This window comes from Amaranthus tricolor, chromosome 13 (assembly GCF_026212465.1).
Source record: "Amaranthus tricolor cultivar Red isolate AtriRed21 chromosome 13, ASM2621246v1, whole genome shotgun sequence".
In the NCBI taxonomy this organism is placed as follows: Eukaryota; Viridiplantae; Streptophyta; class Magnoliopsida; order Caryophyllales; family Amaranthaceae; genus Amaranthus; species Amaranthus tricolor.
This window is the reverse complement of record NC_080059.1, coordinates 10521064-10541662: the sequence shown is the minus strand read 5'-3', so window position 1 is coordinate 10541662 and position 20599 is coordinate 10521064. Positions and strand designations below refer to the sequence as shown.

Below are 20599 nucleotides of genomic sequence, written 5' to 3'. Positions count from 1 at the left end.
TTTTTATTTTTTATACACTGTACAGACTACAATGTACAAGTGATTATGTCGAATAGGTGAATTTATTTAAATACAAACAAGAATTAGATTTATTTTCATCTGAGCAAATAATATTTGTTTATTTTTGATAACTTTTCCTATTTTATTTGAGTATAAATTTCTTTTTTTATTAACAACCATTTTAAAAAATCAATACTTTATACAATGTCATAGTATTATGAAAACTATCTTTACTTTATCATGATCTAGAATATATATATATATATATATATATATATATATATATATATATATATATATATATATATATATATATATATATATATCATACCTTCCTTTAGATATATCTTTTATAAAAATGAATCATCATTATTAATCATTATTTAATGATTGACAGTACTAATTCATGGCTAACAATTAAGTTTAAATACTTACCAACCAACAAGATGATAACAAGTATTAGAAAAAATAATCCTAATAGCCGGCTTGCTCACACCTAATAGGATGTAACACAATCCAAATTTCATGACCATTTCTTAACTCTTTAGGTCAATTCTCATTCTTCTTTCCTTTAATCCCTTTTTGATTTCTCCCCATTCTTCATCTCATTCATAAATCATAATCCATTTGTTCTTAACAAAAAAAAAAAACATGTTATTCTATTTCAAACCCTTGAAATTCTTGCTAAACAGCCTTATTTATGTTTTAATCATAACAATTATAATAACAATGTCGAAATTTGAAATTGTTTCTTCAGTTAGCGATGGCGAAATCTTAATCAAGTTCAAGCAATCTCTATTGAATACAAATGCTCTATCAAATTGGGACATATCCATCCCTCCTTGTACTAACAAAACAAGAAATTGGGTGGGTGTCCTTTGTAATAAGGGTGGGTTGTTTGGCTTACAACTTGAGAATATGAACTTAAAGGGCATTATTGATACCCATTCTCTAGGTGAATTATCAAGTTTAAGGACAATTAGTGTAATGAATAATAGTTTTGAAGGTCCAATGCCAATTATCAACAAGCTTACAAGGCTAAGGTCTTTGTTTTTGTCCTACAATAATTTTTCAGGGGAGATTCAAGATAATGCATTTGAGGGTATGGAAATATTAAAGAAGGTACATTTGGGTTATAATTCATTTAGTGGACATGTCCCTAAATCTTTGGCTGATAGGGTAACATTGTTAGAAGTTACCCTTGAGAATAATCAATTTTATGGACAAGTCCCAAATTTTAAGTCTAATGACTTAAAGGTCGTTAATATATCTAATAATTATTTTAGTGGTCAAATTCCTCCTTTTTTAAGTCAAAGGAATTCTTCTTCATTCCTAGGTGAGTTTCATCTTTACTCTTGAGTTTAATCATTTGGTTTATTTGTATTTATTTAAATTTGGATATGCATTTAATATAAACTAGTGATTATGATTTTTCTCTTGCGAAAGGAAAATGTAAAGGTAGAGTCATCCACTATAAATAATTTTATTTTTGGATTTTTAAAAAAAGACTCCAAAATCTGTTACTAGTAAATAGGATTAATGTTTTTTTAAAAAATTAAATGGTAAATGTGGGAGTCCGAGAACAAAAGGGAATTTTTCAAAAAGTTGAGCGAAAAAAAAAATGAATTCAATAACCGAAAAACTAAAGTATTTCAAAAACTGAGCGTGAAACTCCCAGACCTAAGGTTTGGGGCTGTTCGCAGTTAGTAACTGCGAACAGGTCAAAAAAGACAAAATAACTGTTCGCAGTTAATTTTTTTTTTTTTAGGTCAAATAGTTGTTCGCAGTTACTAACTGCGAACAGCTATTTTGTCTTTTTGCTGTTCGCAGTTAGTAACTGCGAACAGCTATTTTGTCTTTTTTGACCTGTTTGCAGTTACTAACTGCAAACAGCCCCAAACTTTAGGTCTGGGAGTTTCACGCTCAGTTTTTGAAATACTTTAGTTTTTAAGTTATTGAATTCTTTTTTTTTTTTCGCTTTAACTTTTTCAAAAATTCAACAAAAGGGACGATAGAAAAAGGGTATATAACTTCATAGTTGTATAGGATGACTATTTGATTGTTCAATTCTGAGTAAACTTCTACTTCACTTCTATAGTCCAAATTTTTATTTGTTTTTGAAGAATGACTACTTTTTATTGATAAAGTTTAAATATGAGTATTTGAGGTTACAATTAACTTAATTTCACTTTCTATTGGTTGTCTTTGCAAGGTGTATTAATTAATATGAGTAATGAACTATAAAAGAACAAAATGTGGCTTTATTATTAGGTTATTCAAGTTAATATATTGATTTGTAAAGGAAAAAAAAAATCAAAACTACATTTATTTCTTATAAAAAGTTAGTTATCACTCACTCTGTAAAATAATACTTGCACCTTTTATTTTCATAAAAAGTAGTCAAAAAGTGTTAACTTTTGGCCTAGCTTGTTCACATAAAATCTTAGAAACGACACTAAATATTGACAATTTGTACGTGACAGGACTGCTCAGACAACCAATTTTCGTAATTTATTTTTTAAAAATCGTTCTCGTAAATTTTTTAATTAGAGTATTATTCATTAATAAGGAAAGCTTAACTTATAACAATATTGCTCTTTATATTTACGGTCCACTTAATATTTATCTTTTGGGTTCACCTAACTCTACACGGTTTGGTTAAGCTAATTTGGTATTTGGATGATTTTTTTTCATCTTTCATCTCATTTTCGGAATTACTAAAATTAGAAAGAAATATGAAATGGATATATAGTTGTAGTCACGTTTGGAGGTGACGTAATGTTATATTTGGTCATGTCAACCACTTTGTGACATAACCATCTCATAATGATCAATATCACATATTTAAGACACGTAGCTTACATAATTTACTTAATTAAATTAAATAAATACCATCCAAATATTTATTATTTTCAGATAATATTCGACATACATATATAATTTAATTTAAACTCCCTCAAAACTATAGTTTCTTTGATTGTTTTCTTTCAATTATTTGAAAGTCAAAACTAATAAGCCAAATACATGCATTCCACCAATTTGTTGTTTTGGTCTTGAGAATTGGGAAATTGATATATATTTTTTTTCCTTTCAAACCAAACTACATAGCTCAATATCAGTTTCAATATTTATGGCATTTATATTGATTACTCCCACATACAAACTTAACGGGATCGTATGTGAGGTGCCGAGGGTGTTGGGATGGATTATCCACATCGATGAATCAAAGGCAGTGTGTATACTTTGTAAGTTATTGGAGTCCTTCCTCCTATTGTCATATGGTTTTGGAATGATATCTCCTTAACTTATGAAGTGTGTGCACAATAATATGCTGGTATTCACAATAAACCTAATTTAACATACAACTATCAATTAACTAGCATTAATTCTTTGTTGAGGCTGTTTTACAATAAGAGGACTTCAATCAGATCATCCCAAACTATTAAAAAAATACTTCCTGTACAAGTGTGAAATCAAATTTCACTTTTTTTTTTAATGTTTTTTTACGTATGGGCTATTTGTATCAGCCCTTCTTACGATGAGACAGTCTCATACAAGACTTTGGTATAACTAATTAAAGTTATATGATTTGATGAACAGGAAATTCAGGTTTATGTGGAAAGCCATTACCACCATGCAAACCAAACCATAATACACATTCAATGATACTAATTATAGTAATAACAGTATCATTACTCCTAATCATGACCATAATATTCCTTGTACTAACAAAATGTAGGACTAAATATGGGCCTAAACAAATCACAGCAAGAGACCTTGAAACACTACCACAAGAAAAAGTGAAGTTAAAGCAAAATGATTTATACCCAAAGCCAAACAATCAAACAAAGGCATTAGAAAGGCCAACAAGTTATAGAAAAAGTGATAATGGTAAACTTTGTTTCTTAAGAAATGATAGGCATAAGTTTGAGATGCAAGATTTGCTTAAGGCATCAGCTGAAGTACTTGGAAGTGGGAGTTTTGGGTCTTCATATAAGGCTTGTATTGTGGGTGGGCCCACTTTTGTGGTTAAAAGGTTTAGGCATATGAATAATGTTGGGAAGGAAGAGTTTCAAGAACATATGAAGAGACTTGGAAGGTTGAGGCATCCTAATTTGTTACCTTTGGTGGCTTTTTTTCATAAAAGGGATGAGAAGCTTATTATTTCTGATTTTGTTGAGAATGGTAGTTTGGCTAGTCATCTTCATGGTAAGTTGTTCTCTTTCTAATGTTTTTTTTTTCATTTCATCTTTTTTTTTTACCCAGTTTGATTTAGTATAACTAATTTTAGACGTGGAGCTGAAAATTAACATAATTAAAAAAAATGGGTTAAAATGATTAGAATTAAATTGCGATCATTTTTGACACATTTGTTGAATTATTGAGTAAGGTCATTTTTGTGTTACAAGTCAAAAAGATTGAGTTATGACCCACTACTTTTTGGATTTTTTGGGGGTTAGATTAAAAATTGACATGTCTAATATCAGAGCATGAATTCACCGTCTATAACAAAGTAATAATAATAGTGATCATAAATTCATAGTATAAATTTTCATTAAAAAAAATTACATGTGATTCCAATTGGAATGAAACTCGGTAGTCAAATATTACTTTTTCTTCACAAATTTTCTTTACCATCTAATACCATTTCTTTATTTGGCAATGGATGAGCACCGGAGAAGCTACATGGGGAGCCCATAAGGCCCCCACTGTGTACTTTCACAATGTATGCTTGGGCTTATTTTTTAGTTCAGCCCATGTAGATTTTTTGCTTATATATTGCTAGGAATGCTTTATATTTTTCCCCTTCAACTTTCATTTTCTAATTTCGCCATAAAATAGATGTTGTGAAAAAAAAATATTTAGAAGTGGACAATCATGAGCTTCACATGTAATTTCCAAACAAAATTACACTAAAATTTCAAATGATGGTAGATATGATTGCTTTGAGATGATATTATAGCAACATATATGATTATCATCATTCATTGATGTTGTAGCAAGTCTTGTATGAAACCGTTTCACCATGAGACGAACACATATAATTAGTCTATTTCTCTAATTGATCACTTCAAGACAACAAATATACATTGGGTGAATCCAATCCAATAGGAATAGTCTAGTCACCGTGAGACCATCTCATGTGAGAATTTGTGTTCATGTTTTACATTCTCAATTATTTATGTTTGATACTTGATGTATGTAGGGAGACGTAGTCCAAATGAAGCAGGACTAAGATGGTCTAAGAGGTTAAAAATCATCAAAGGAGTAGCAAGAGGTTTAGCATACCTCTATAGAGAGCTACCCCAATTGGGTTTACCACATGGACACCTAAAATCATCAAATGTTCTCCTAGACGAAAACTTCGAACCATTGTTATCGGACTACGCTCTTGATCCATTGATCAACAAAGACCATGCTGAGCAAGTCATGGTCGCATACAAGTCTCCCGAGTTCACCCAAAACAACATAATCTCGAAAAAAACTGATGTATGGTGTCTCGGAATACTTATACTAGAAATCCTAACGGGAAAGTTCCCAGCAAACTATCTAAAACACGGTAGAGGAGAGAACGATGAGCTCGCTACATGGGTTAACTCGGTGGTTAAAGAAGAATGGTCGAGTGAAATGTTCGATATGGAAATGAGGGCATCAAGGAGTTGTAAAGGAGAAATGTTGAAGTTGTTGAAGGTTGGAATGTGGTGTTGTGAATGGAATGTTGAGAAAAGATGGAGTTTAAGAGAAGCAGTGGAGAAGATTGAAGAATTAAAAGAAATGGATAATGATAATTTAGCTGATTTTCCTTCTTATACAAGTGCAAGATCATATTCAGGAAGGTCTTATTCTTCTGGAAGTTCAACATCTTATTCAAGAATAGCATCAATTACTGAAGAAATTGCTTGATTTACTAGGGACTTTTGCATGGAATGGATTTTGTTTCAGGTAAGGCTGGAGAATCCTCTATGCGTAAGCAGATGGCTAATTTATCTTTTTGTTATTTTAACATTTAGATTTGCAACACACTTGAATATATAGTTCATGTTTTAAGAAGAGGAATTTGTTGTATCTTTGAGTCTTTTATTGCTTTTTTTTTTTTTTTCTCTTTAGGTTAGTTTACTTTTGAAGATTTTTAGGTAAAGATTGTGACATAGAAATGTTCATTGTTTGTAATGATTTTTTCAAAATTTAATTAGTGCTTTTAGAAAAGGATAGCGATTTATGTATAGCTATTTTTTCCTTCTTTTAAATTTGCTAAATTAGACATGTTTAAATGCAACCTTTGCAACCTTTTTAATGGTGTGTAATAAATTATAAGAGAAAGAGAAAATAGAATTATAACGACCTGTTTGGTAATCGGTACTAAATGGTGGGAATGGTTATGGAAAGTTAGTGTTTATAGAAATATCTATTAACAAATTTAATGGTCATGTTTATTCTCCTTGAACAATCTCATTTTTTCACAAAATTCATTCTAATGCATTAACATTTGAACATGTGGTATTAGGTGATAATTAAAAATTTGTGAGCAAAGATATTACAATGGGAATAACATAATACAAATCATTTAAAATTTACATTACAAATCATTCCCATTACCACTAATTAGTAACGTTGACCAAAGGAGCCGTAAGAGTTTGTTAGGGAGAAATGCAATTCATGCTGAAGAATAGGACAACTCAAAATAAAAATTAATGCTAATTGAGAAAAGTAAAATGCTTATTTGCCTTTGGGATGCATTCATACTGATACATTGAGATGCATTCATATCAATAAAGTAATTTAAACCTATAAAGTTACATTTAAAAAAAAAATAAAAAAGTTGAAAAGAAAAAATACATCTGCTTTGGGCATTAGCCCTTAGCAATGAAATTCTAAGTTTAAAAAGTTGAAAAAAGAAAACAATGTAGAAATCAAAATATTGTATGCTTCATATGTGGAGTACTATACAACAGTAGCCAAAAACATATCTACCTAGAATCATGTTTGTTTAGTCTAACCTGGAGAATGAGATGCACATTTCGTTTGAAGATGTTCCTTAGCTGTTCATTTGCTTCCATGCCGATCCTCCTATTCGAAAATTACATCAAAATTCCCAAATATTCAGACAACATATACAGGAATTTTTTAAGACGAAAAATTAACATCAATAAAGTATACTTCCATTGGAGGCATACGAAATAAATCATAGTGCAAAAAGAAGGCCGTATCACCGTATCACGGCCGTATTGCAAAGATTTTTGAATTCTCCACTACAGAAATATACGCCACATTGACCGTGAAATCCGTTTGCGACCAATACTGCAACCAAATCGTATTTTTGCACTATGGAATATATCCCCCCCCAAACTACACCCACACAAAATGAAAGCTATACCCAGTCAATCTCAAGCTCAAACAATTGGAAAAAATAACCAGAATTCTTATCAAGGTGATTAGAAACTGCATGTCCGTTTTTCTGCTCACCCTTATAAAAATTGGCATGATATCCAATCAAATGACAGAAATCAGCTTTTCCATGATCACATTATTCAAAAACTGGAAACAAGCTTTTGAATTCCAAAGAGTAAATTGAACAACTAAGGTCCTTACGTTTACATCAATTTTACTCAAAAACTGGTTAATAACGTGAACCAAATATGATTGGTTCAGGAGACACTGAAGACACTATGGACCAACAACAATCACAACAATCTAAGCAACAACTACAAAATGAACTTGACTTAAATACTACTGAGTCTATGAGTAGTGACAGAAAAATTCTTATATGATGATGAACTATCCAATAATTGGATTTCTACAAATGAACAAAAAAGAAACAGTTTAAGCAATGAATTAAATAATAGAATTACAGTTCTAGACAAAGACATTTTTTATATAGATGTACTCGATAAAAAAACTAGATTATGCTTAGAAAACAAAATAGTAACTTAATAAAAAAATGGATACATAGAATAAATACCAAAAAAGATACGAGGAGATTCGACCCCCTCCTACATACTTGATACCCTCCCCAACAAAAAAACTTGTAACTCTAAAACCATTCGGAATCCCATCAATTATTAGTCTATCAAAAGCAGAAATTAGTTCAGCTAAAGCTCTTCATAGACAAACTTGGGATTTGCGATCCTAGGTAAGATCGGTTCAGGATCATGGGATCCTTTTCTATCAGATAGGAAGGGTCGTTGCACAAAATGTACTTCTAAGTAATTGCCCTATAGATCCTATATCTATCTATATGAAGAAGAAATCATGTAACGAAGGGGATTCTTATTTGTACAAATGGTACTTCAAACTTGGAACGAGCATGAAGAAACTAACGATACTTCTTTATCTTTTGAGTTGTTCTGCCAGATCGGTCGCTCAAGATCTTTGGTCTCTACCCGGACCCGATGAAAAAAATGGGATCACTTCTTATAGACTCGTTGAGAATGATTCTTATCTAGTTCATGGCCTATTAGAAGTAGAAGGCGCTCTGGTGGGATCCTCACGGACAGAAAAAGATTGCAGTCAGAATGATCGAGTGACGTTGTTTCTTCGGTCCGAACTAAGGATCCTTTAGATATGATGCAAAATGGATTGAGTATTTGAGCCTATGAGTAGTGCATTGCTCAAGAGGGAACCTGATACTACTAATCTAAGGGCTACACACTTGGAGAAGCTGACCATTCATAACCTGGATGAACTCAAGGATTTTGAGGCTAAAGATTCCCGCAGAGGCACCCTTCATGGTCTACAAACCAAAGGCACTAGAATATTACTTCAGTAGCATGAGGTTGTTTAGTTGTCACATGATTAAGGGAAAGGAATTCTTAGAATATCTTATCAGTTGTAACTTAGGCTATTTTAGTTGTAGTCTATTGTTAGATGACTGGTCCTTTCTGTTTCCCGTCCCCCTCCCTCTTTCTTTTAAAGTCCAAAGCCTATATATAGGCAAACATTCATCGTAGATTTCAGTTTTTGAGATTCAATAATAATTGTGGAATTATTTCCTCTCATAAGATTGTGAGTGAAGTATTCTTTGATCTTGTGAGTGAAGCAAGATCACAACCATTGTTTGATTAGGGAGTGAACTTAGTCATACATTGGGGAATTGAATGTGTTGGTGAGTGAAGCCAATACAGGAAATTCAGTATCATCAATCAACAAGCCTATGTCAAACATCTCAGACACAACTGTTTCTCTACAACCTTGTGCACAAATTGAAGATCGGGACTAGTTTCTTGATTGTTCTAAGTGCTATCTGAGATTGTAAGAGAACAATCAATCCCATTTTAGTCCATAACGTCAAAGGGTTACATGGCAACAAAAAAGCCTAACCTTTGCTGGAGACTCCTAAGAATAACTCGTTGGAAATGACGTTAACTTTCAACCAAACATACAAAGAATCAACTTACTGCAATCAATCTATCTTACAGGAATATGACGAACTGTATCTAAAAGAATCAACCCATCACATTTGGAGTTTCAAAACATATTAATTATGTTGGTACTTGGCACTTGGCTACAAAAGAGAAAGGACGGGAGTAAAACACAAAATGACATAAATGTGTTGTGGTTGTCCACAAAAATATTTTCCTACAAACTAATTTATCATTTTTCGTTTCCTTCTTCTGAATCATCTTTAGCCTCCCTAGATGAGCCTAGACTTCTAAAATTCCTAATAGTACATCAAGGAGGGTCGCAGTCGATATTAGAGTCTGTTAGGAGTAGCTTGCAGGAAAATATAGTAAGAAGGGGAGAATTAAGAGGGGAAAAAGGGTACTAAATGGGGGAGAAGAGAGGGAGAAATTGGTAAGGCATTTGATGAATATTGAGGTTTGCTTATTTAGCTTGTTAGCAATTCAGGAATAGCCGTCACTCAGATACTTTGCGGTTTATGCTATAACTTGTAATATTCCAACCAATATAAAACTTCAACTTCTTTTAGACAGTCATGTCAGAATATTCAGTCTATTACAACACTATTTCCAATTTTTCACTTTCCTTATCAGTGCACTTAGTGGTCAGTATCGCACATACACGACCAAGCACAGCCAAATTTCTCTATCTTAACTTCATCAGCAACTCCAACTTTCAGCCAGCGTATCCATATCAAATTATATCCCGTAAAGGGTATTCTCACACATTAATCTCAACATACACAGTTTGGGTTCAACCATCTCTTTACATATCTTTTTCATAAGCCCTTCATCCATCTAGCTTAACAAACATAGGACATGTCCTAAGTTGACATGTTTTTTAAACGATGCAAGATATAACGACAGATACTATTCCCATTCAAGTTAACGAAGTACCCATATTGTAAAATTTAACATCTAATATCAAATAGAAAAGTACAACACCTATATCTGACCCTAGTCCTTCAGCTAAGTGATACAGGAAATAGAAATGACAAATGGGGGCATACCCAATTTTTGAGCCATTTTTCCCCACAAGTATCCTGCGCTGACTGTCTTTATGAGTTATAAGATGTTGCTCAATTCTCAATGATCCATCTCTCAAATCCTTCCAATCCACCAAGCGATGGTCTATCTCATATGGGATCTCCTGCAAACAATAATTGGTTGTTAAGCTCTAAATAGCAGGAATGTGGATGTTTACCAATTCCTCGAAACAGAAGCAGTGAAAAAGAATATTATAGGGGAAGAATCAGTTAAAAGATGTAGGTGAAGTTTTAAAGATGCTGAACCTGATGTACATGATCTAACAACCTCTCGCGGACCACTTCCAGGGATATAGTTTTCATAACTTCTTCGCTCATTGTATATGGATCTTCATCCCAAGGTCTTTCCACTGCCTACAACGTCAAAAAAATAACATTTTAGGTGCTTTTGGAAATATATATCCATCTAATAAATATTAAAAAAGAAATATTAAAAAGCATAAAACAGAAAGACAACAGTGCGCCAAACAAATAATGCTTAGAAACAGATAACACACTAGTGCGCCAAGCAAACCAAAACACAAAGCATACTTTTCAACAACCAAAATCAAGAAATAGAAGAAAATTGCAGATAAGTGGAGTGGAGTATAAATAGAAAGGCACAATGAAATCCATCAAAGATCTTACCTTGAAGAAATGCAATACAACCTTACAAACTCAATCTTCAACAACAGATCAATGTAGTTCTATGACAAAAAGAGCCATGTATAGCACCATATCAAGAATAGTTTGGGCCAAGTTGTTCACCAAGAACAAAGTTGTCCACCTAGAACAAGCCAGATTGCTAATTATTCTTTTCATACAAAATCCAATACTTGTATTTTTACGGTATGTTAAACCATAATCAACAATCAATATACCTGGCTAATACAGGGAATAAGTTTAGTTTTTACAAACTAAATAGACTAACCAAGTACTCTCTCTCTTTGTCACTCACCCACTCACTCACTCACTGTCACACATAGAGTGATAGCGGTAACGGGAACAGTGATGCGGTAACATGAGTGATGCGGCTATGTAATGCCTAATATCAGTCAGATCATAAGATATCCCTGATACAGCAAAAGGTTTTTTTACACCTTTACAACACAAGATATATTGGAATGTTTGTTTTAAAAGCCTTTACAATGCGGCTGATGCAGCCTTGTTTTTTAAAAGCCAATCGCACACACACTTGAGGGCACTCTGCTCCTTCCAAATCTAAAAGTTGCAAGCAATGAACTGGACAAGAAAGAATTTTCATATTTGTACTAACCAAGCAACCCTTAAGGTATTAATCACACCTATGAATGGATATTAGAAATTTGGGAAATGGAAACGCAACAACAATGTACATAAGAAAATCCAAAGTACATTATTTGGGCACCAAAAAAAACCCACATGCAGCCCTAATCTCAAAGTTTGGTAAGAGAACAAGTACATGATAAAGGAAAAGGACACTAGCATAGTGCAAAAACAAGACCGCAACGTATCGTAAAGGTTTTCAAATTTACTAAACCGGTAATACCTGCATTGTAAAGGTGTAAACAACTCGCGTTTTAGGCCGTTCAAGTAATATTTCATAGTTCAGGTCGATATTTGGTGGTACGACATCCGCATCATTTCCATTATCACATCACCATGTCCGTTACCACAACCATGAACGTTACAGCACTATGGAAACTAGTGCAAAGTTAACACCAATTGACTATGTAAAATACCAAATATGCTAAATATCCTTTTTCAACCAATCGCGAGAGAAGAAGCACAACATATTTGCATCCTCCATCAATGATCAGGCAATCGGGAACAGACAACCACAAGAATAAGAGAAAACCATTCCACAAGAGGTATAAATAAAGAATATACAACTGAGACAAACACACAGTAGCACACTAAAACAATGAAAGGTGCTCTAAATTAATGAAAAAATTATTAATGGTGTTAGCAAAACTGACCTGTTCCATCAGATAATCAGAAAGATCCTTTACTCCAAAACCCTTTAGCCCAGATATCATAAATATCCTATGAAATTAGATCAGATCAGAGAATCAGCTTTTGAGTTGCAAAGCTGTAACTATGCACATACATTCATATACGCGTACAAGTACACATGTGTGCTTGGGAAAAGCTTAAACTACCTTTCATATCCTTGCAGATCCTTAAATTGTTCTGAAACCTTCAGCAAATCTTTCTTCTTTTCAACCAAGTCAACTTTATTCATACAAAGAATACGTTTCTGTTTCAAATTAGGTTCAGATCCCATACGCTCAATTAGTCTTACAACCCTTGAATCAGGCCTGTAAAACAGCGAGAGGTTTTAATGGTAAATTAAAGATAAGATCACAATGTTCTTCATCATTATTGAAAAAGTATGACATGCATTGGATGATTAGACAATTTTATTAGACTTTCCCAACTATAACTTTTAAAAAACAAAAATCTCCAAAACATGAGTTACCCAAGATCTGTACATCAGAAGATAACACGTTTTTATGAGTTTTCTGCTCCCAATGTATAATATTTTATATTTTCCAAAAAAATTACTAATATTCACTACATTAATTAGATAGAACACTCCAACTTGCATCCAACCAAAACCTTGAGAAATTTAGGGGCAACTTTTTAGGGGGAAGAGAAAAGGAAAAGCAAATGATGCCCCTGTTTCCCTTAATTGTTGTTATGATTACCTAATTTTTAATATTCATTACGGAATTCTTTTGGCTGAGATGTGATTGTTAAGGTAGATGTGTGAACACACCACTATGGATAAAATTGAGAGCCAGTTTTTAAGAGAGGCTAGGGGTGCAACCATCTGTGTAAAGATACTGAAAGTAGATTGAGATGGTTGGACATGCGCAAAGAAAGTCCATCAACGCAACTGTTAGAAGGGAGAAAGCATCATGATTGATGAAAAGAGAAGTTGTAGGCTTAAGAAAACGTGATAGAAGCAAATTAGGAATGACATGAGCAAGTTGCATCTCTCTAAAACTTTGACTAGGGATAAAACTAGTTAGAGACGTCGTATTTGTGTCCTAGACCTTACATAGTCGTCTACGTCTACGCCTATGCCTTGTTTATTGTTTTAACTGTCATGTTTGATTTTATATTTCTTTTATCATCTAGTCTTAATTTTTATCTTGCATTGCCTTCTTAATTTTTATCTCTCCAACTGAGAGATTCTTTGTTCGCATCTTCCTTTATGGGTATGGTTTGTCATCTTTCATCCCTTCCCAAACACTGATCATAGTTTCTATGAGTAGGATAAACCGGGTATAATGATGAGAACATGTTAGGGATGAATATTTTTCAACTCCACATAAACCTAAAGATGGAATTCTTAAACATATTATTTGATCCATCTATGTTTTCTTCATAGTTACATTATGTTCAAAAACATGGATTATGATCTGACGCCCCTAATCAATACAAGATATCCTAGTAATTGGGATACGTGCACAAAAATTTTTTAAAATTTTTTTCGAATTGACCATACAAGATATGATAGCTCCTACACATGCCCTTACTCGAATTCAAGTGAAAGATTTTGACTATCACCTACCGTAAATTTGATTGAGATCATAGAGTAAAAACAAGGCCACATCACATCGCATCAACCGCGTTGTAAATGTTTTTAAAACAAAAAATGATATTTTCCACGTTGTAAAGGTGTAAATAAACTATGTTTTAGGTTGTATCAATGGATATCTTATGATTCAACCGATATTTAGACGTTACGATAACTGCATCATACCTGTTACCACAACACTGTTTTGTTATTGGTCGAATCACACATACCTTAACAAATAATATTAGAGCATAACTGACAATTGCAAATTCCTTTTTCCTAAACTAGAACGTCTACAAATTGGATTCAAAAATGAGAGTTGCATCCAATCATCTTGCTGCCCAATTCTCGCTCATAACAATTCACTCTCTAATCAAATGATAGAAGGACTACAAGCAAAACAAAGTGGCTTGAGAGGTAACATAAAGATGGGCTAAATTAATGCATCGACTCATGAAATCAATCAATCATGAACATTACAATGATGATTCAAAAATAAATATCCAATATAAGAGCATTATAAGCATTGAAGTAGACTTCATTATAGTACATGGCATTGTTTTTAGCAAATTTGATTCAAAACAATAGCACATACAAAAAAAAATACAAATAAAGATGACTAGAATGAGCAACATTAATTTAAATTGAAATAAGAAAACTAACCTGGTGAGATGCCTATGAACATCAAAGATTATAATAAGCACGTCATACAGGTTAACTGAATTCCAGGCAGATTCAATCCGAGCTTTAGAATCCCTTGATGGAAATCCATTCTTTTTAAGCATCAGTCCTGGGGTGTCAAAGAAACACTGTAAAAAAAATTAGTACATAAAATTGAAACACACCTGCCCATTTAAAGATTAAGGAAGAAATTAACATATTGCATTTTACTTGTCATATTTAGGCAAGGAAGTAAAACAAGGGGATCTCACTTTCATAACCAATAGCAATTTAGATAAGTGGTCTCATACATGTTCTGTAGTTTACAAGTTTATATTTATAGTAAACTGCACAACTATTTTGAGGAATCTGAAAAGGAAAAACTAAGCATAATACAGAGCAATACAGAACGAGGATGTTTGGTTCCCAAAAATCTGGTATGAGCAATTGGTTTGGAATGGAAGAAACCCATACCTTATGTTTGGTTCCTTATGTTTGGCTGGCAATATTATGATTTTAAACTCATACCTAAGACCATGACATATGGGTTTAGAAACCTAGGGAAGGGTTGTGTTTGGCTGATTCAAAACCTCTAAGGTATCGAAAAATAATACATCAACAAAATCTGCAACCCAAATAATCTCATACTTTTAATACGTAATAATATAAAACTATACACTATAAGCTACTGATGAGATACTCCGAGTTCCAACGAAGTCTTAAGCAATATAAAACATTAAGTTAAACACAAGACAAGCGCATATCGGTCATTCATGTGAATGAAAAAGAGTCACGAATTCCTAAGCCAAATCAATCTGATTGTTTTAACTTTAAAATGATGATCAACAAACAAAAATATTATGCGGTTTCTATGATTCACTTTCATCCATTGCTGCAGCTAACTAAGATTTACTTTTATTAGCCAATTGCATACATTTGATTGCACTAAACTGACATGACATACATATAACTATGTGCCTATAATCAATACAATCGGTCTTAGAAATAACATTAAGTATATTAAATATACCTATATTACTAAGGGTTAATCGGAAAGAACTTCTTCGTTAGTTTTATCATTAACAACAATAAGAATGTATGTACCCTTCCAAGCCCCACCCTAGATGATAGCCACTTAATGGAATTGGGATAATGGAATGTTGTGTTAATATTGTTGTAGTAAATTAAAACATAATATCATAGAAATATTATAAAGAAAATAAAACATTGCAAGCATGGAGAGGAATATTTATTGAAAATAGAAAATAATTCAAAAAATAGACTTTCTAATTTCAGAAACTAAAAACAACAAAGACAAATTGATAACATTCTTAAGCTAGAACAAGCACTATAAATCAGGAGTGAAGTTTTAATCCCATACCACCTTTCATTCCTGAGTTCAAATCCATACACTGGAACAAGCGTCCAAGATTGGAAGAAACATGGAAATGCAACCAAATAATCCTCAAATGTAACAGTTTACAATAGACATAGTATCAAAGACAATTATAATCTCAGAATGCTCACAGTATAAAGTAGCATTTTCAAATATCAAAAATACAGTTCATCACAAAAAAAATCCCATCAACTAATGAAAAGAAGCTACGTAAGCTACTTATGGCTGTTTCATTTCTGTCATTTATTTGTAGTTTCTCATTCACCTAAACTTTCCACTCGTCTAACCAGTAAACAACAACATAAATGTTAAATCCTCTAACAGAAAAGGCTATAACATCTAACTTCTCCGGCATATGTCACATTGACCCTCCTTTCCAAAATTATACTAGGCATACTATCTCGTGAAAAACATAATCACACCGCAGAACATCAACAAAAGTTAAAGTAATCTGATAGGCATACGACATACAATCTGGGTATCTCCTTTTGTCATGGCCCCTAAAACTTCATGGGTAGTCGTATTAGTCTTACGAGAAACAGCAGCAACTTTAGTGCCAACCTGCAATGAATATGAAAACAGATAAATCAGCGGCCATAAGCAAAACTATTTAATACAAATTGAACAAGAGATTATAGTCAAAATGATCAATTTTCGAATGGTTATCTTATGCACCTCCCAAGACTTTAAAGCCTAACATTCACAAGGAAAATTATAATTATTGACTACTAAATATATAAAAAAATTCCCTACAAACAGATAAAACATTTCATCACGTCAATGCCATTAAATAGCTTCACCTAGACTCCCACACAAACAGGGTTTATGGGGGTCGCATTTACACAATGTTACCCTTGAAAGAACAAAGAAATTGTTTCAGATCGATCCTTACAGCAAACATATACAACTTCACATAAATAAGTAAAGCAAATGACTTAATAAGTATATTTCATTATAAAGCACTAAAAATATGAAACCAAAGAATAATAAATACTCCCTCTGTTCCTCAAAGAAGTTCCCATTTGCTATTTTGGGTGTTTCATTTGTTGTTCCCATAAAGAATCTTTCCATTTATGTCACAAATTTTGGACAAAAATAACCTTATTCATACTCATTTTTATATTTTTATAATGTTTATGGACCCCACATATCTTCCACTAACTTCAATTTAATATTTTAACATTCCTTATGGTCCCCACATGTTTCCCACTAACTTTATAAAACTATTTTTTTATTAGTTGTGGTCCTATATTTTTCCACTAACTTTCTTTTAATATTTTTTTAATGCTTATGGTCCCTACTTTTCTCCAATCAAATTTATTATTCAATTAAATAATGTATCCACTATCTAAAATATTCTATTTTTCTTAATTCCCGTGAACATTTCTTTTGAGAACTTCATTAGGGAACAGAGGGAGTAATTGACTCCGATGAGAATAAGTCTAAAAAATATATGAGAATGCTTGTATTAGGGGTAAATATTTAAGGGAAAATAAAAGTCAAAATAGGGTAAATACGAGATGAAGGAAAGATGATACAATGACCTAAGGAGAATGAAAAAAAGGAAGATTATCATCTTATTTTGGGGAGAAAGAGGAAAATATTTCACAATCCTACTAGGGTAAATATTCACACGAAAAATAAGGAGACTAATTCCTCCACTCCTCCTTCTCTGTCACTTAACAGCCATTTATTACATTTGACATAAATCATATTCCCTTGATTTTATTCTCTATTTTCTTTGTTTGCGTTTTATTTCACTGATAATTTTTTACATCCAATACAAACATGGCCTAAAAGTTGATTCCTTTCTCACTATCAAAATACCTTCTCCATTTTCCACTTCATACATTCAAATAACCATTAATCAAAATTTCTTTCCTAATACAATACACTTCATATACAAGTGATGCAACTATTTATACATTAGAAAGGGCTTATTTTTCATACAACACATCAATCCAATATCCAATGCATTGCACAATTCATAAAACACAATACAACAACAAGGTTATGTTAAAACTACACAATTCCTAGCACCAAGAAACTCAATCAAACACATTATGAGAAGTTTGCTAAATTTATGCCTAGTCAAGATACAACATTCTCGTCAATGTCATTGAGTGGCTCTCACCTAAGCTTGATCGGGGTTTGGATGAACACAAGCTTATTCTTCTTGCGTCCCGTTTGGTTAACAGTACTAATTGGTGTCAATGGGGATGATTCGCATTGTATCATGTCATTTCATGGTAATAAAAGTTTGATCATAAAAAAGTTTATTTGTTCACAATTTTTTATTACTACCTAATACCACATGTTCAAATCATGTTCGAATGGCATCGAAATGAATATAGATTGAGATCGAAATGAATATAAATTGAGATTGTTGAAGGAGAATAAGTATGACCAATAAATTTCTCAACAAATATTTCTTTCAAATTTACACTAATTTTTCATTACTAATACACGCATTTAGTACTGATTACCAAACGAGCCATTGGTGATAACAAAGAGGGTGTTTTCGTTGAATAATAATAATGATGATAATAATAATAATAATAATAACAATAATAATAATAATAATAATAATAATAATAATAATGAAAAATTGATATTAATAATTCGACCTTTAACTCATCCGCCATGAATAATCCCACTTTTCAATTATTTTTTAATAATCCAACCTTTATTCACAGCAGCTCGATGAAATGTTCGATTATTAATTTCAGTTTTTCCTAATAATAATATGGATCAAATAAATCAAAGAAACTGACCATGTAATTGGTCAATGCTGATTTACCAGCATTAGGAGCCCCAACAATGCCAACAGACAAACACTTCTGATCTTCCACATTCACCACCAAATCTTCATCTTCTTCATCCTCCTCATCAGGCGTAGAAATAGCCGCCTCGAGTAACGCCCGAGCAAGCACCCGATGCTTCTCTTCCTCTGCTTCCTCCTCCTCTTTAACCCTCAATTTTTCCTTAGTGGAAACTTCTTCCCCAAACACCCTATACTTTACCTTATCTCTATAACTGCCATCCCAAATGGGTCCCGCCTTTGTTGGGTTCAATTGTTGGGTATTTTCAGATGGAAGAGTGAAGTGGGAACTATCAAAAGATGGGATTTCATTATCAGTCTCATTCTCAGAAGATGAAATGGAAGTAGTAGGGTGATCTACTTGGGATTGAGAAGAGAAAAATCGGCATAAAAAAGTGGGATTGAAATGGGTTTTGTTGTGGGATTGAGAAGAGAGATTTGACAGAATTTTAACAAGTCTAAATGATTTCATCTGAAGATTAGAACTGAGTGTAGAATCAAAGCATGAGCATCGAGCAAGAGAAAAGAGTGAGGGAAAGCAATGGTGATATGTAAGAAATGGAGGAAAGTAGGGTTTTAGGTTTTGGAGGTTTAAGACCAAACCATATTAACAAATCACCAAATATGATTAATCCACCCTTATTGGAGCAATCAAACCATATAGTAGAACTAAAACGAACTAGTATAGAAACTGTTGTAATATACCATTTTTAGGACTGATATAATAAACATATTTTAGGTTTGACATATATAAACATATGATATGAAAAAATAATGTCAAAGATAGAAACACTCAATTACTACTATAGTTATATGTATAAATTAATACTAGAATTTTGGAAATTATAAACAATATATTATATTCTATAATTTACTTAATTTAACTTTAAATAAATGCTAATAGAAGATTATTTAATAATAGAGATATTGATCAAGATCAAATGTCATGTCATTTTTTTAGCTAATAAGTGAATTCCATTTGGTAAATTCTCTTAAGTTATAACACTTGGAATTTTCTAATCTTTTTAGTATAATATATGATGTCGTCGGAGTGTTCGTTAGTATGGATAAAGTTAATTTTATAATAAATTAAAATATATTTTAAACTTTAATTTTATATAAACATTAATTAGATTAACTAATATATCATAAATTTGGAATTTATAATATGTTATATTATATATTTTTTAATTTTGTTATGTTATTCTTATTAATGAACACATTGATTCGGTTGTAGCTTTTGCCATAACTAAAAATCTTAGAAAATTCTAAATGAATGTTGTATTTCATAAAACTTGTTGAATAGCATTGAAGTATAAGTAGAATTTTTGACAAAATTTCAAAGCCTAGTCGGCCAACTCCACGGCGAAATGTTTCATCGTCGCATCCTCTATGCTTTAATAACTTCCATTTAACACAATATGCATTACACATATATTCAAATTGCGTAATAATTCAATGAGAATTTAACAAAATATAATTACAAATAGTGTAACATATACAGTAAATTTGGTGTCCTAACGCTTATTTCCCTCAAATACCGCATATAATTGAGATGGCCTACTTCATCTCCTACGGTAGTAAGAGAATGTAGTGCATTGTTCCAGTATTAGAGGGGATTAGTAATAGACACCCGCGACTGCTTGAGAGGACCCTATACCATCATATGGATTGGACAAGTAAATCTGTTCCAAATGCAATTGTTGGTGGTGAAGGGGGACAAACTTTGCC

General features: G+C 32.3%; 2 protein-coding genes across 2 annotated transcripts; one reads left to right on the top strand and one right to left on the bottom strand.

The window, feature by feature from the left end:
* The first annotated feature begins 729 nt into the window (after positions 1–729).
* LOC130798806 (pollen receptor-like kinase 4) lies at positions 730–6232 on the top strand. Its single transcript, XM_057661900.1, has 3 exons — positions 730–1336; positions 3601–4209; positions 5207–6232. Exons 1-3 carry the CDS (start codon positions 730–732, stop codon positions 5902–5904), a joined length of 1914 nt encoding a protein of 637 aa, XP_057517883.1. The 3' UTR covers positions 5905–6232.
* A 451-nt stretch (positions 6233–6683) lies between these two features.
* On the bottom strand, positions 6684–19490 carry LOC130797771 (GTP-binding protein ERG). The gene is made up of 8 exons (XM_057660516.1): positions 18822–19490; positions 16519–16608; positions 14655–14800; positions 12565–12723; positions 12382–12448; positions 10691–10798; positions 10409–10548; positions 6684–7068 (listed from the first exon to the last, which is right to left on the bottom strand). The coding sequence occupies exons 1-8, from the start codon at positions 19338–19340 to the stop codon at positions 6969–6971; spliced, it is 1329 nt and encodes a 442-aa protein (XP_057516499.1). The 5' UTR covers positions 19341–19490; the 3' UTR covers positions 6684–6968.
* Between the last annotated feature and the right edge of the window lie 1109 nt (positions 19491–20599).